Source organism: Periophthalmus magnuspinnatus, chromosome 24 (assembly GCF_009829125.3).
Source record: "Periophthalmus magnuspinnatus isolate fPerMag1 chromosome 24, fPerMag1.2.pri, whole genome shotgun sequence".
Lineage (NCBI taxonomy): Eukaryota > Metazoa > Chordata > Actinopteri > Gobiiformes > Gobiidae > Periophthalmus > Periophthalmus magnuspinnatus.
The window spans coordinates 27,738,276-27,754,862 of NC_047149.1; the positions used below are offsets into that span (position 1 = coordinate 27,738,276).

Sequence of the window (16,587 nt, forward strand, 5' to 3'; positions counted from 1 at the left end):
CAGTGCTGTAAGTCCTGGTTCAGTCCTGGTTTAGTCCTGGTTTAGTCCTGGGTTAGTCCTGGTTTAGTCCTGGTTTAGTCCTGGTTTAGTCCTGGTTCAGTCCTGGTTCAGTCCTGGTTCAGTCCTGGTTTAGTCCTGGTTTAGTCCTGGTTTAGTCCTGGTTCAGTCCTGGTTTAGTCCTGGTTCAGTCCTGGTTCAGTCCTGGTTTAGTCCTGGTTTAGTCCTGGTTCAGTCCTGGTTTAGTCCTGGGTTAGTCCTGGTTTGATGTCGTCAAAACAACATCATCTGTAAAAGCAGATGACCCTGACGCCCTCTATGGGATTAAAATAACAATAATAACTACAACATATCATAAAACCATAGGAAACACATGTGTAATCTGTAGTATATAATCTGTAGTATATAATCTGTAATCTGTAGTATATAATCTGTAGTATATAATCTGTAATCTGTAGTATATAATCTGTAGTATATAATCTGTAGTATATAATCTGTAATCTGTAGTATATAATCTGTAGTATATAATCTGTAATCTGTTGTATATAATCTGTAGTATATAATCTGTAGTATATAATCTGTAATCTGTTGTATATAATCTGTAGTATATAATCTGTAATCTGTAGTATATAATCTGTAGTATATAATCTGTAATCTGTAGTATATAATCTGTAATCTGTAGTATATAATCTGTAGTATATAATCTGTAATCTGTTGTATATAATCTGTAGTATATAATCTGTAATCTGTAGTATATAATCTGTAGTATATAATCTGTAATCTGTTGTATATAATCTGTAGTATATAATCTGTAATCTGTTGTATATAATCTGTAGTATATAATCTGTAATCTGTCTGTGGCCAATACAGTGAAGATACTGTGTAAAGAACTCACACATTTAGACACATTCTGAACAGTGTGGTTATTTTTCATATATTTCACATTTCTGATTTGAGACAGAAGAGTCACTGCTGGACTGTGATGAAGAGGAGGAGGAGGAGGAGGAGGAGGATGGAGCTGTGTGCAGAGGAGGAGCAGGACCTCACGGTCATGGGGCGAGTGTAGATGTACGGATGCTCCTGCAGAGACACAGAGGTTTGGATAATGTCATGTGACGTTTAAATATGAACAGTTCATTTAAACAGTTTGGTCCAAAGTTCCTCCTCACTGACCTGATGCATCAGAACATCCTCATGACTCACCATGATGAGTTTGAAAGCACTTTACACAACACTCAGAGACCAGGCCCCGCCCCCAGCCCCTCCTCCCTATAAATCCTCCAGGCCCCGCCCCCAGCCCCTCCTCCCTATAAGTCCTCCAGCCCCCGCCCCCAGCCCCTCCCCCTTATAAGTCCTCTAGGCCCCGCCCCCAGCCCCTCCCCCCTGTAGCCCTCCAGGCCCCAGCCCCTCCCCCCTGTAAGTCCTCCAGGCCCCGCCCCTCCCTCCGCTCTGAAGTGACTCACTGCGGGGGGGCAGATGAGAGCGATGGGTTCAGAGAAAGTGTTCACAATCGTCTTTTCAGAATGAGGCTGAAACTGAAGCAAAATGTGACACATTTAGAAACTCAAAACAAACTCAAAACAAACACTGTCAGTCCATTTCTAGATTGAACTGTTAATATCATGGTTAGAGGGCAAACACTGTGCCATTAGGTCTCAAAGACCTCACCATGTTGTTCCACAGCCCTTTGGCCAACTCCTCGTGTCCTTTTATCGTGAAGTGGAAACAGTCGTGAGTGAAGAACGACATGTCGATGCTCCCGTCCTGAAACAAACACACGGGATTATACAGAGAACTGTGGGTCTGGAGGGTAATGAGGGGGTAATGAGGGGGTAATGAGGGGGTAATGAGGGGGTCATGAGGGGGGTAATGAGGAGGTCATGAGGGGGTCATGAGGGGGTAATGAGGGGGGTAATGAGGGGTCATGAGGGGGGTCATGAGGGGGTCATGAGGGGGGTAATGAGGGGGTCATGAGGGGTCATGAGGGGATAATGAGGGGGTCATGAGGGGATAATGAGGGGGTCATGAGGGGGTCATGAGGGGGGTAATGAGGGGGTCATGAGGGGGTAATGAGGGGGTCATGAGGGGGGTAATGAGGGGGTCATGAGGGGTCATGAGGGGATAATGAGGGGGTCATGAGGGGTCATGAGGGGGGTAATGAGGGGGTCATGAGGGGGGTAATGAGGGGTCATGAGGGAGGGGTAATGAGGGGGTCATGAGGGGGGTAATGAGGGGTCATGAGGGAGGGGTAATGAGGGGGAGTAATGAGGGGGGTCATGAGGGGGTAATGAGGGGGTAATGAGGGTGGGGTTATGAGGGGGAGTAATGAGGGAGGGGTAATGGGGGGGTAATGAGGGGGAGTAATGGGGGGTAATGAGGGGGAGTAATGAGGGGGGTAATGAGGGGGGTAATAAGGGTCTGGATGGGTTTCCTCCGGGTACTCCGGTTTCCCTCATCAACCAAAACATGAACGCCCTTCGAGACAACTGTTGTTGTGATTTTGGGCGTTACAAAAATGAATTGAATTGAATTCTACCGAACCGTGCCCTCCTGCACCTGATCGCCCTGTACCTCCGTCCTGAAGGCAGAGGGATTGGGGGGTAATGAAGGAGGGGTAATGAGGGAGGGTAATGGGGGTTGGTAAGGAGGGGGGTGATGAGGGAGGAGAGGTGAGCATGACGTAATGGAGGGGGGCTAATGGAGGGGTACTGGGGGTAGGTGAGGGGGTAATGAGGGGGGGTAATGAGGGGGGGTAATGAGGGTTGGGAGGAGGGGTAATAGAGGAAGGGTAATGAAGGGAGCAGGTGAGGGGGAGGTAATGAGGAGGGTAATGGAGGGGGAGTTTAGGGTTGGTAGTTGAATTACTGGGAGGCGGGGAGGGTCCGCGTGCTTCAGAAAAGGCTGGAGGACCACAGCAAAGTCCTGTCTGAAGAAGCGGTCTGTGTGGAGCAGATTCTCCAGACGCCTCTGTGTAAAAATGAAACATAGTTTATAAAAAATGTTGAATCATGTGAACTGTTCATTTTGACAAACTAAATGTGTGGATGTGTTTACGTAACTCCACTTTGGGAAAACAACTTTATACTAAAACAGAGATTCCGCCCTAAATTCTTCTGACACAAACACTGGAGTCATGTCCTGGACTGTGTGTAGAAAATGCTGAACTTTCAGCTCCATCGGCTCTGGCTCCAATTCACTTTCTATTGATAAACTGTGGCCCAAACACAAACCATTTGTTTTCTGTGGCTTAGATCTGACCCTCTCTCTCTGTTCAGAGGACTGGTCAGCAGTGTGTGTGCGTCTCTGTGTGTGCGTCTCTGTGTGTGCGTCTGTGTGTGTGCGTCTCTGTGTGTGTGCGTCTGTGTGTGTGCGTCTGTGTGTGTGCGTGTGCGTCTCTGTGTGTGCGTCTGTGTGTGTGCGTCTGTGTGTGTGCGTCTGTGTGTGCGTCTGTGTGTGTGCGTCTGTGTGTGTGCGTCTCTGTGTGTGCGTCTCTGTGTGTGCGTCTCTGTGTGTGTGCGTCTGTGTGTGTGCGTCTGTGTGTGTGCGTCTCTGTGTGTGCGTCTCTGTGTGTGTGCGTCTGTGTGTGTGCGTCTCTGTGTGTGCGTCTCTGTGTGTGCGTCTGTGTGTGTGCGTCTGTGTGTATGCGTCTGTGTGTGTGCGTCTCTGTGTGTGTGCGTCTGTGTGTGTGCGTCTCTGTGTGTGCGTCTCTGTGTGTGCGTCTGTGTGTGTGCGTCTGTGTGTATGCGTCTGTGTGTGCGTCTCTGTGTGTGCGTCTCTGTGTGTGTGCGTCTGTGTGTGCGTCTCTGTGTGTGTGCGTCTGTGTGTGTGCGTCTGTGTGTGTGCGTCTGTGTGTGCGTCTCTGTGTGTGTGCGTCTCTGTGTGTGCGTCTGTGTATGCGTCTGTGTGTGCGTCTGTGTGTGTTCTTCCTGAAGACTTCTACGTGCAGTCACAGTCCTCTCCTATTGTTACTGTACAATCTAAATAATAATAATAATAATAATAATAATAATAATAATAATAATAATGCATTTTATTTATAAGGGCCTTTCAAAACACTCAAGGACTGAACAGGATAAAATTAGATAAAAAACCAAACAAATACAATAAAACTTCTTCTCGTGTGACCCTGATGTTTGGATCCACAGGTTTAATATTTGCAGTAAACGGCTCCAGATCCTGAGTTTTGACTTTAGTCCAGTCGTCGTCCACATGACCAATGTGTGGGCGGAGCCTGGAAATGAGGCCGACGCCTCCTGTCCAAATTGTTCCATGTATAAGTCGGACATAAAGAGGCCGGTGAGCCCACGGCCCTGGATTTGTCTGTACAAGTGCAGACTTATACATGTACAAGTACTTATACACGTATAAGTACATGTATAAGTACATGCATAAGTACTGTACTAATTTAAATCCATTTCCAGCTGTTTGCAGATTTGATCTGGTGACAGTTTAAAGAAGAGAAAGGAAAGATGATCCTTCATGGTACAGGCTTTTGTACATGGAAGTATTAGAACCTCAGACCCCCCCACTGTCCCAAAATAAAACAAAATAAAACAAAACGAAACTAAATAAAACTAAATAAAACTAAATAAAACTAAATAAAACTAAATCTATGACCTGAAACTCCAGGTTCACTTCCATCAGCTCCTTCAGCTCAGCAGAGCCAGAGACGGGCTCCACCAGGCACGAGCAGAACGACCTGTGAAGTACAAGTACATGTGAAGTACAAGTACATGTGGAAGTACAAGTACATGTGAAGTACAAGTACATGTGGAAGTACAAGTACATGTGAAGTACAAGTACATGTGGAAATACATGTGGAAGTACATGTGGAAGTACAAGTACATGTGGAAGTACAAGTACATGTATAAGTACTGTACATGTATAAGTACATGTATAAGTACACGTATAAGTACTGTACATGTATAAGTACATGTATAAGTACTGTACATGTATAAGTACTGTACATGTATAAGTACATGTATAAGTACATGTATAAGTACATGTATAAGTACATGTATAAGTACTGTACATGTATAGGTACATGTATAAGTACTGTACATGTATAAGTACATGTATAAGTACTGTACATGTATAGGTACATGTATAAGTACTGTGCATGTATAGGTACATGTATAAGTACTGTACATGTATAAGTACATGTATAAGTACATGTATAAGTACTGTACATGTATAAGTACATGTATAAGTACATGTATAAGTACTGTACATGTATAAGTACATGTATAAGTACATGTATAAGTACTGTACATGTATAAGTACATGTATAAGTACATGTATAAGTACATGTATAAGTACATGTATAAGTACTGTACATGTATAAGTACATGTATAAGTACTGTACATGTATAAGTACATGTATAAGTACTGTACATGTATAAGTACTGTACATGTATAAGTACATGTATAAGTACTGTACATGTATAAGTACATGTATAAGTACATGTATACGTACTGTACATGTATAAGTACGTGTATAAGTACTGTACATGTATAAGTACATGTATAAGTACTGTACATGTATAAGTACATGTATAAGTACTGTACATGTACAAGTACATGTATAAGTACATGTATAAGTACTGTACATGTATAAGTACATGTATAAGTACTGTACATGTACAAGTACATGTATAAGTACATGTATAAGTACTGTACATGTACAAGTACATGTATAAGTACATGTATAAGTACTGTACATGTACAAGTACATGTATAAGTACTGTACATGTACAAGTACATGTATAAGTACATGTATAAGTACTGTACATGTACAAGTACATGTATAAGTACATGTATAAGTACTGTACATGTACAAGTACATGTATAAGTACATGTATAAGTACTGTACATGTACAAGTACATGTATAAGTACATGTATAAGTACTGTACATGTACAAGTACATGTATAAGTACTGTACATGTACAAGTACATGTATAAGTACATGTATAAGTACTGTACATGTATAAGTACATGTATAAGTACTGTACATGTATAAGTACTGTACATGTATAAGTACATGTATAAGTACTGTACATGTATAAGTACTGTACATGTACAAGTACATGTATAAGTACTGTACATGTACAAGTACATGTATAAGTACATGTATAAGTACTGTACATGTACAAGTACATGTATAAGTACATGTATAAGTACTGTACATGTATAAGTACATGTATAAGTACTGTACATGTATAAGTACTGTACATGTATAAGTACATGTATAAGTACATGTATAAGTACTGTACATGTATAAGTACATGTATAAGTACTGTACATGTATAAGTACTGTACATGTATAAGTACATGTATAAGTACATGTATAAGTACTGTACATGTATAAGTACTGTACATGTATAAGTACTGTACATGTATAAGTACATGTATAAGTACTGTACATGTATAAGTACTGTACATGTACAAGTACATGTATAAGTACTGTACATGTACAAGTACATGTATAAGTACATGTATAAGTACTGTACATGTACAAGTACATGTATAAGTACATGTATAAGTACTGTACATGTATAAGTACATGTATAAGTACTGTACATGTATAAGTACTGTACATGTATAAGTACATGTATAAGTACTTATAATCATATTCCCTCTGTTTTCTGTTGGTGACCTCTGACCTCTGGAGCAGGCAGCCGGGGCTGGGCCTCTGGACCTCCCTGAGGCTCCTCATGGGCAGAATCTGGACCACGTTTACGATCAGACGAGGAACCTGCAACAACAGAGTGTGTCAGATGCCCTCCCTGATGTGGCGTTGTGTCAGATGCCCTCCCTGATGTGGCGTTGTGTCAGATGCCCTCCCTGATGTGGGGTTGTGTCAGATGCCCTCCCTGATGTGGTGTTGTGTCAGATGCCCTCCCTGATGTGGCGTTGTGTCAGATGCCCTCCCTGATGTGGGGTTGTGTCAGATGCCCTCCCTGATGTGGGGTTGTGTCAGATGCCCTCCCTGATGTGGGGTTGTGTCAGATGCCCTCCCTGATGTGGTGTTGTGTCAGATGCCCTCCCTGATGTGGGGTTGTGTCAGATGCCCTCCCTGATGTGGGGTTGTGTCAGATGCCCTCCCTGATGTGGGGTTGTGTCAGATGCCCTCCCTGATGTGGGGTTGTGTCAGATGCCCTCCCTGATGTGGGGTTGTGTCAGATGCCCTCCCTGATGCGGTGTCACAAAAATACAAACCTCGTTCATGAGCATCTCCAGAGAAACACTCATGTAATGGATGAAGTTATCCACAGAGAAGAGAGTCTGAAACAGACAGAGATGAGCCACTTCACATGTGTGACCTGGTCCATGTTTTATGTGCTGTAGATGTGTGACCTGGTCCATGTTTTATGTGCTGTAGATGTGTGACCTGGTCCATGTTTTATGTGCTGTAGATGTGTGACCTGGTCCATGTTTTGTGTGCTGTAGATGTGTGACCTGGTCCATGTTTTATGTGCTGTAGATGTGTGACCTGGTCCATGTTTTGTGTGCTGTAGATGTGTGACCTGGTCCATGTTTTATGTGATGTGTGACCTGGTCCATGTTTTATGTGCTGTAGATGTGTGACCTGGTCCATGTTTTATGTGATGTGTGACCTGGTCCATGTTTTATGTGCTGTAGATGTGTGACCTGGTCCATGTTTTATGTGCTGTAGATGTGTGACCTGGTCCATGTTTTATGTGCTGTAGATGTGTGACCTGGTCCATGTTTTATGTGCTGTAGATGTGTGACCTGGTCCATCTTTTATGTGCTGTAGATGTGTGACCTGGTCCATGTTTTATGTGCTGTAGATGTGTGACCTGGTCCATGTTTTATGTGCTGTAGATGTGTGACCTGGTCCATGTTTTATGTGCTGTAGATGTGTGACCTGGTCCATCTTTTATATGCTGTAGATGTGTGACCTGGTCCATGTTTTATGTGCTGTAGATGTGTGACCTGGTCCATCTTTTATGTGATGTGTGACCTGGTCCATGTTTTATGTGCTGTAGATGTGTGACCTGGTCCATGTTTTATGTGCTGTAGATGTGTGACCTGGTCCATCTTTTATGTGCTGTAGATGTGTGACCTGGTCCATGTTTTATGTGCTGTAGATGTGTGACCTGGTCCATCTTTTATGTGCTGTGTGCCCAGGTCCTGTGTGGACGGGTCCGTCTGACCTTGTCTTTGCAGAAATCACAAATGTCGTTCATTCCCATTAAAATGGTCAAGAGCTTCCAGTCCTCCTCAAAGTTCAAACCCTGAAAACAACACCAGAGTTTAGAGGAAACAAGAGTCCAGAGGAAACGGGTGTTTCAGATGTGTTTGTGTGTGTTTCAGATGTGTTTGTGTGTGTTTCAGATGTGTTTGTGTGTGTTTCAGAGGTGTTTGTGTGTGTTTCAGAGGTGTTTCAGATAAGTTTCAGATGTGTTTATGTGTGTTTCAGATGTGTTTGTGTGTTTCAGATAAGTTTCAGATGTGTTTCAGATGAGTTCATTTCTCCCGTTTCCTGCTGCTCTCCTTGTTCTGAATAACTAGACTTCAAACTAGTTTTGGTCAGATTCATTTCCTTCTGATGATATGGTAAAGATGCATTATGGAGCTTTTCTGTTTGTATCCATGGAGATGTTATTGTTTTACCTGGAATGTTCCAGACTATGGCATTAAACTTATCGCTCTGCTTTTATCAGCTGCTGTTGTGCAAATATGAACTGATAAAATGCCTCAGTGAGGTCGCCACTCCACAGATCTGACCTGTAACTTGACCTGAGAGTGTTTCCTGTTTGTTTCAGTGGATGCAGGTTCAGTGCCGTACTCTCTCCATAGACACCAGCAGGGGGCGTACCCTACACCAGAAAAGCTCCACAGTGCAACTTTAAACTTGAAATGGCTCATTTACAAATATCTCAGAGGTTTCAGTAAGTTTATTATTATTATTATTATTATTATTATTATTATTATTATTATTATTATTATTATTACTACACATTCACCTCATAAAAGAAAAGATTTAACTGAAGCTCGTTTCCATCTGTCGCCGGGCAGATTACAAACTATTAAAATCCATTTATAGTGAAACCTGCGTCTGCCTTTTTCATTTTAAAACTCCACATTTCCACATTTAAAATGAACAAACTCCACGTGTAAAAACAGATCAGTGTCAGCGAACTCCCTGAAACATGAGAATCTGTGCCTCTATATGCTTCAGTCTGAAGCTGGTCCATTCAGGCTGGACTCAAACTTTGACCATGTTCCACAGTGGAGCTTTAAATCAGACCTGTTCTTTTAATGTTTTGTTTGATTTGAGTTTGTTCTGGTCGTTTCTTTGAGCGTCTGAAGCTGAAGCTGCGTTTGATTCACGTTTCATCTTGAATCGTTTATTTCCGTGTCTGATTTATCTCAGATTCTCACCTCGTATCCTCGGAGCGTGTCGATCAGGTTCCTGGTCTGTCCGGGGAGGTTACTGCACAGAGGTCAAAGGTCACAGGTCACATGACAAACACAGGACTTTAAAGATGATAAAAGTTTTTAAAGTTTTACAAAGTGTTGTGTCCCGTCACGGCGAGATTAAAGCCCGTGTCACTGATGTGCGCCTGCAGCCCGTGGACCGTCTTCCCCGGAGACGCACCCACCAGCCCGGGGTTAAACAGACGGATTATGTCTGCGGAGAGGAGAGCCAGAGGGAGAGGGAGAGAGGGTTAAACAGACGGATTATGTCTGCGGAGAGGAGAGCCAGAGGGAGAGGGAGAGAGGGTTAAACAGACGGATTATGTCTGCGGAGAGGAGAGCCAGAGGGAGAGGGAGAGAGAGAGGGAGAGGAGAGGGAGAGGAAGAGAGGGTTAAAACAGACGGATCATGTCTGTGGAGAGGAGAGAGGGAGAGAGACACTAAAACAAAACTCCGCAGGTACAAAGCTCTGATCTTACTCGCCAGAGTAATGACGTCCTGAAACGACCCATATCCACCGATACTGAGGAAACAAAACAACAACTGAAACATCAACGTGTTTGGAGCAAAAAGACACATGTGACTGAGGAGAGAGGAACCCTGTGTGTCAGATGCCCTCCCTGTGTGTGTCAGATGCCCTCCCCGTGTGTCAGATGCCCTCCCCGTGTGTCAGATGCCCTCCCCGTGTGTCAGATGCCCTCCCCGTGTGTCAGATGCCCTCCCCGTGTGTCAGATGCCCTCCCTGTGTGTGTCAGATGCCCTCCCTGTGTGTGTCAGATGCCCTCCCTGTGTGTCAGATGCCCTCCCTGTGTGTCAGATGCCCTCCCTGTGTGTCAGATGCCCTCCCTGTGTGTCAGATGCCCTTCCCGTGTGTCAGATGCCCTCCCTGTGTGTCAGATGCCCTCCCCGTGTGTCAGATGCCCTCCCCGTGTGTCAGATGCCCTCCCCGTGTGTCAGATGCCCTCCCTGTGTGTCAGATGCCCTCCCTGTGTGTCAGATGCCCTCCCTGTGTGTCAGATGCCCTTCCTGTGTGTCAGATGCCCTCCCTGTGTGTCAGATGCCCTCCCCGTGTGTCAGATGCCCTCCCTGTGTGTCAGATGCCCTCCCCGTGTGTGTCAGATGCCCTCCCCGTGTGTCAGATGCCCTCCCCGTGTGTCAGATGCCCTCCCCGTGTGTGTCAGATGCCCTCCCCGTGTGTCAGATGCCCTCCCTGTGTGTCAGATGCCCTCCCTGTGTGTCAGATGCCCTCCCTGTGTGTCAGATGCCCTTCCTGTGTGTCAGATGCCCTCCCTGTGTGTCAGATGCCCTCCCCGTGTGTCAGATGCCCTCCCTGTGTGTCAGATGCCCTCCCTGTGTGTGTCAGATGCCCTCCCCGTGTGTCAGATGCCCTCCCCGTGTGTCAGATGCCCTCCCTGTGTGTGTCAGATGCCCTCCCCGTGTGTCAGATGCCCTCCCCGTGTGTCAGATGCCCTCCCCGTGTGTCAGATGCCCTCCCTGTGTGTCAGATGCCCTTCCTGTGTGTCAGATGCCCTCCCTGTGTGTCAGATGCCCTCCCTGTGTGTCAGATGCCCTCCCCGTGTGTCAGATGCCCTCCCCGTGTGTCAGATGCCCTCCCCGTGTGTCAGATGCCCTCCCCGTGTGTCAGATGCCCTCCCTGTGTGTCAGATGCCCTCCCCGTGTGTCAGATGCCCTCCCTGTGTGTCAGATGCCCTCCCTGAGCCCTGACACACAGGACACCTACCTCCAGGACACGTGTCTAAACTCGATGGGGATGCCCAGGACGTTTGAGGCGTTTGCTCCGATGGCGGTCTGAAACACACAGAAAAAACACATTTATTTTATTAGATTCAAATTTGAACACAAACTTTAAAGTGTTTGTGTTTTTTCTCACTGTCAGAGAGTCGCCCAGAGCAGCGATGACTTTAATATCAGCGGCTTTCACCAGTTCAACTGAAAACACAGAGTCACAAACTCAAAACTTTACAAATGTTTGTTTCAAATTATTATTAATGTGTCAGGATTTAGCAGAATTTTCCTTTTTGTTATAATTTTTATATAACACACGTGGAGTTCAGTGGACTTGTTGTGGTTTTAGATGAATATTGTGATTTAATGAATGAATAATGTGTAAATTATAGTCGGGCAAAAAAGTGTTTATTCAGCCCCAACTGTCCAAGTTCAACTTAAAGACGAGAGACGCCTGTAATTTTCATCATAGCTTCACTTCAACTATGAGACAGAAAGAAAGATCCAGGAAATCACATTTAAGATTTTTAATGAATTAATTGATAAATGCCTCTGTAAAATAAGTATTTGTGTCTCTCACAGACCTGTACCTTCTTCTTTCAGAGGCTCCTCTGTCCTCCACTCGTTCTCTGTATTAATGGTCCCTGTTTGAACTCGTCCTCAGTATAAAAGACACATGTCCACAACCTCAAACAGTCAGACTCAAACTCCACTATGGACAAGACCAAAGAGCAAAGGAACCACAAACAAAACTGTAGACACCAGGCCCCGAACACTCAATCTGCAACAGGTAAGAGCTGGAGTCAACAAATCAACTGTGGAGCAAGTATTACAAAATGGAACAAGACCAAGACCTGGGGCTCCACCAAGATCTGACCCCGTGGGGTCAAAATGACACAAGAACAAAGAGCAAAAACCCCAGAACCACACGACCGAGTGAATGACCTGCAGAGAGCTGGGACCAAAGTAACAAAGGGACCATCAGTAACACACTACACCACCAGGGACTCAAATCCTGCAGTGCCAGACGTGTCTCCTGATTAAGACAGGACATGTCCAGGCCCGTCTGAAGTTTGACAGAAGCATTTGGATGATCCAGAAGAGGATTGGGACAATGTCACATGGTCAGATCAAACCAAATTATAGAACTTTTTGGTACAAACTCAACTTGTCGTGTTTGGAGGAGAAAGAATGCAGAGTCTCATCCAAAGAACATCAGACCTGCTGTGAATCATGAGGGTGGAAACATCATGCTTTGGGGCTGTTTTTCTGTAAAGGGACCAGGACGACTGATCCGTGTAAAGGAAAGAATGAACAGGGCCATGTATCGTGAGATTTTGAGTGAAAACCTCCTTCCATCAGCGAGGGAACTGAAGATGAAATGTGGCTGCGTCTTTCAGCGTAACAATGATCCAAACACATCGCCCGGGCAACGAAGGAGTGGAGTAAGAAGCATTTCAAGGTCCTAGAATGGCCCAGTCTCCAGATCTCAACCCCATAGAAAACGACGTCTGTCATTGTCAACAAAGGGAATGTAACAAAGTATGAGATGAACTTTTGTGATTGATCAAATACTTATTTTACTCCATAATTTGCAAATAAATTCTTTAAAAATCCTACAGTGTGATTTCCTGGATCTTTCATTCTGTCTCATAGTTGAAGTGAAACTATGATGAAAAGTACAGGCCTCGTCTTTTTAAGTGGCAGAACTTGACCAGTTGGTGGATGAATAAATACTTTTTTACTCCATTGTTACATAATGATTCACAGAGTCAGAGATGAGAACTATAGAGACTCAAGCACAACAGGACTGATTTAAGGAGCATCATCTGATGGAAGAAAACGCCACAGCTGTACATCTCTGCCCTGAGTCGTGTACTGACCTGAGTTGTGCTCTGACCCGAGTCGTGTACTGACCTGAGTTGGGCACAGAGGGGGAGGGGCTCATGTCTGGACACTCAAACACAGGATGTTTGAAACTCACAGGACGAGTTTTCTCTGGAAACTCCTAAAATAAAAACAGTAATAAATCAAAACAGTGAGTCAGGTCGTGTGAGTCGAGTCGCGTCTGTGGCAGCAGTGAGTCGAGTCGCGTCTCTTTGTCTCCTTTTATTTTAAAACATAAAAGTCAAATCCAAAAATCTTCTCAGTGACCAGGTCCATTCTCCCGCCGTATTTATACAACCACAACACATCAGGGAGGGCATCTGACACAACACCACATCTGGGAGGGCATCTGACACAACACCACATCTGGGAGGGCATCTGACACAACACCACATCAGGGAGGGCATCTGACACAACACCACATCTGGGAGGGCATCTGACACACACTGGATGTTCTTGTGCCTCAGGTCCAGGTGTGTTTGTTCTTCACATTCCTCAAACGCCTCCTGATCATGTGACCTGAGTACGGGACCTGAGCTGTACCTGAGTCAAAGCGTCTTTGCTGTAGTGTCGTGTTCCTTCTTCATATTCTCTCCACCAATCACTGCCTGAAACACAAGAAACGGCACAGAACAGGTGAACAAACAGGAACAAACAGGAACAAACAGGAACAAACAGGTGAACAGGAACAAACAGGTGAACAAAAAGGAACAAACAGGTGAACAGGAGTGAACAGGAACAAACAGGAACAAACAGGAACAAACAGGTGAACAAACAGGTGAACAGGAACAAACAGGTGAACAAACAGGAACAAACAGGTGAACAAACAGGAACAAACAGGTGAACAAACAGGAACAAACAGGTGAACAGGAACAAACAGGTGAACAGGAACAAACAGGTGAAAAGGAACAAACAGGAACAAACAGGAACAAACAGGTGAACAGGAACAAACAGGAACAAACAGGTGAACAGGAACAAACAGGTGAAAAGGAACAAACAGGAACAAACAGGAACAAACAGGTGAACAGGAACAAACAGGTGAACAGGAACAAACAGGAACAAACAGGTGAACAGGAACAAACAGGAACAAACAGGTGAACAGGAACAAACAGGTGAACAGGAACAAACAGGAACAAACAGGTGAACAGGAACAAACAGGTGAACAAACAGGTGAACAGGAACAAACAGGTGAACAGGAACAAACAGGTGAACAGGAACAAACAGGTGAACAAACAGGTGAACAGGAACAAACAGGTGAACAGGAACAAACAGGAACAAACAGGTGAACAGGAACAAACAGGTGAACAGGAACAAACAGGAACAAACAGGTGAACAGGAACAAACAGGTGAACAAACAGGAACAAACAGGAACAAACAGGTAAACAGGAACAAACAGGTGAACAAACAGGAACAAACAGGTGAACAAACAGGAACAAACAGGAACAAACAGGTAAACAGGAACAAACAGGTGAACAAACAGATGAACAGGAACAAACAGGTGAACAGGAACAAACAGGTGAACAAACAGGTGAACAGGAACAAACAGGAACACACAGGTGAACAGGAACAAACAGGTGAACAGGAACAAACAGGAACAAACAGGTGAACAGGAACAAACAGGTGAACAGGAACAAACAGGTGAACAAACAGGAACAAACAGGTGAACAGGAACAAACAGGAACAAACAGGTGAACAAACAGGTGAACAAACAGAAACAAACAGGTGAAAAAACAGGTGAACAAACAGGAACAAACAGGAACAAACAGAAACAAACAGGTGAAAAAACAGGAACAAACAGGTGAACAAAAAGGAACAAACAGGTGAACAGGAACAAACAGGTGAACAGGAACAAACAGGTGAACAGGAGGTCTGGAGCTCTGAGGCTCTGGACAACATTGTGACGTGGCGACGTAGCAGCGTCATAGTGATGTAGTGATGTAGCATCAACGTAGCACCGATGTAGCAGCGGCGACATATTGACGTCGCGACGTAGCAGTGATACGGTGAAGTTATAGTGAAGTAGTAGCGACGTAGTGACATTGTAACGTAGCGGTAAATGGATAAATATGTCAAATCATTTAGACCTATTGATGCTAACTGTAGGCACTGCTCTGTCAGAAGCTGTTACTCAAGTTAGACTTTAATCTGAGCTTTAATCTGGCCATATAGAGCTGACTTATCTTAAAACTCTTGTGTGCATTGTGTCACTATGGAAACAGGTGAACATTCCACCATAGACATGTACACAGAGCTCCCCCCAAAGTCACTGCAGTATCTACAGCAAATTTACATGACACTAAATCTCATAAACAAGGGATTTTATCTGTACTTTGTCAGCTCAGAATAATGAAACACTCATTTTGAACAACCAGAGGTCCTCAAAATGGAGTCTGTAAAGAATCTGAAACTTCTGAATAAAAATGAATCCATCAAACACATTCACATTTTCATGACTTTGTGCCTCTCGACCTCTCGCTGACCCTTTTCTCGGTGTAGTTCTAGCACTTACCTCTTGTTGCCCGGGACACCAGCGCACACGTTGCCACGGCGATCCACAGTCTGTCCATAACAGCGCCACAGACCCACAGTGACGAGCGCAGAGCAGACGAGAGGCGACCTGCAGCAGAACAAAGCCCCGCTCAGAGTCTGAGGCCCCGGGACTGTTGTCCAAACACACAAATACACACACAGATACACACACACGCACAAAACCCAGGACTATTGTCCAAACACACACACATCATATATATGCACACACACACACACACCCACATCATATATATATATATATATACACACACACACAAAACCCAGGACTATTGTCCAAACACACACACATCATATATATGCACACACACACACACCATATATATGCACACACACATCATATATATGCACACACACACACACATCATATATATGTTAACACACATACATCATATATATGTAAACACACATACATCATATATATGTTCACACACACACACACACATCATATATATGTACACACACACACACACATACATCATATATATGCACACACACACACATCATATATATGTACACACACACACACACACATCATATATATGCACACACACATCATATATATGCGCACACACATCATATATATGTACACACACACACATACATCATATATATGTTAACACACATACATCATATATATGTAAACACACATACATCATATATATGTACACACACATACATTATATATGTACACACACACATACATCATATATATGTACACACACATACATTATATATGTACACACACACACACATCATATATATGTACACACACACACATCCATCATATATATGTACACACACCCACCCCTACATCATATGTACACACACACACACACACACACATCATATATATGTACACACACACACATCATATATATGGATGGACACGCACGCACACGCACACGCGGGCAGGTCAAACACAGTTGTGTGTCTGATGAAATCACCACATTCTGTTGGTTTTC

At 44.1% G+C, this 16,587-nt stretch overlaps 1 protein-coding gene and 1 long non-coding RNA gene across 2 annotated transcripts; both read right to left on the minus strand.

Annotated features, from left to right (window-relative positions):
* Positions 1-1,009: 1,009 nt before the first annotated feature.
* Positions 1,010-2,958, minus strand: LOC117392366 (uncharacterized). Its single transcript, XR_004543053.2, has 4 exons — positions 2,863-2,958; positions 1,666-1,761; positions 1,461-1,532; positions 1,010-1,077 (listed from the first exon to the last, which is right to left on the minus strand). It is a non-coding gene; the product is annotated as an uncharacterized LOC117392366 (long non-coding RNA).
* A 1,546-nt stretch (positions 2,959-4,504) lies between these two features.
* Positions 4,505-9,852, minus strand: si:dkey-177p2.18 (phospholipase B1, membrane-associated). The gene is made up of 8 exons (XM_055232193.1): positions 9,846-9,852; positions 9,536-9,656; positions 9,407-9,458; positions 8,176-8,256; positions 7,217-7,282; positions 6,661-6,752; positions 4,615-4,696; positions 4,505-4,525 (listed from the first exon to the last, which is right to left on the minus strand). Exons 1-8 carry the CDS (start codon positions 9,850-9,852, stop codon positions 4,505-4,507), a joined length of 522 nt encoding a protein of 173 aa, XP_055088168.1.
* Between the last annotated feature and the right edge of the window lie 6,735 nt (positions 9,853-16,587).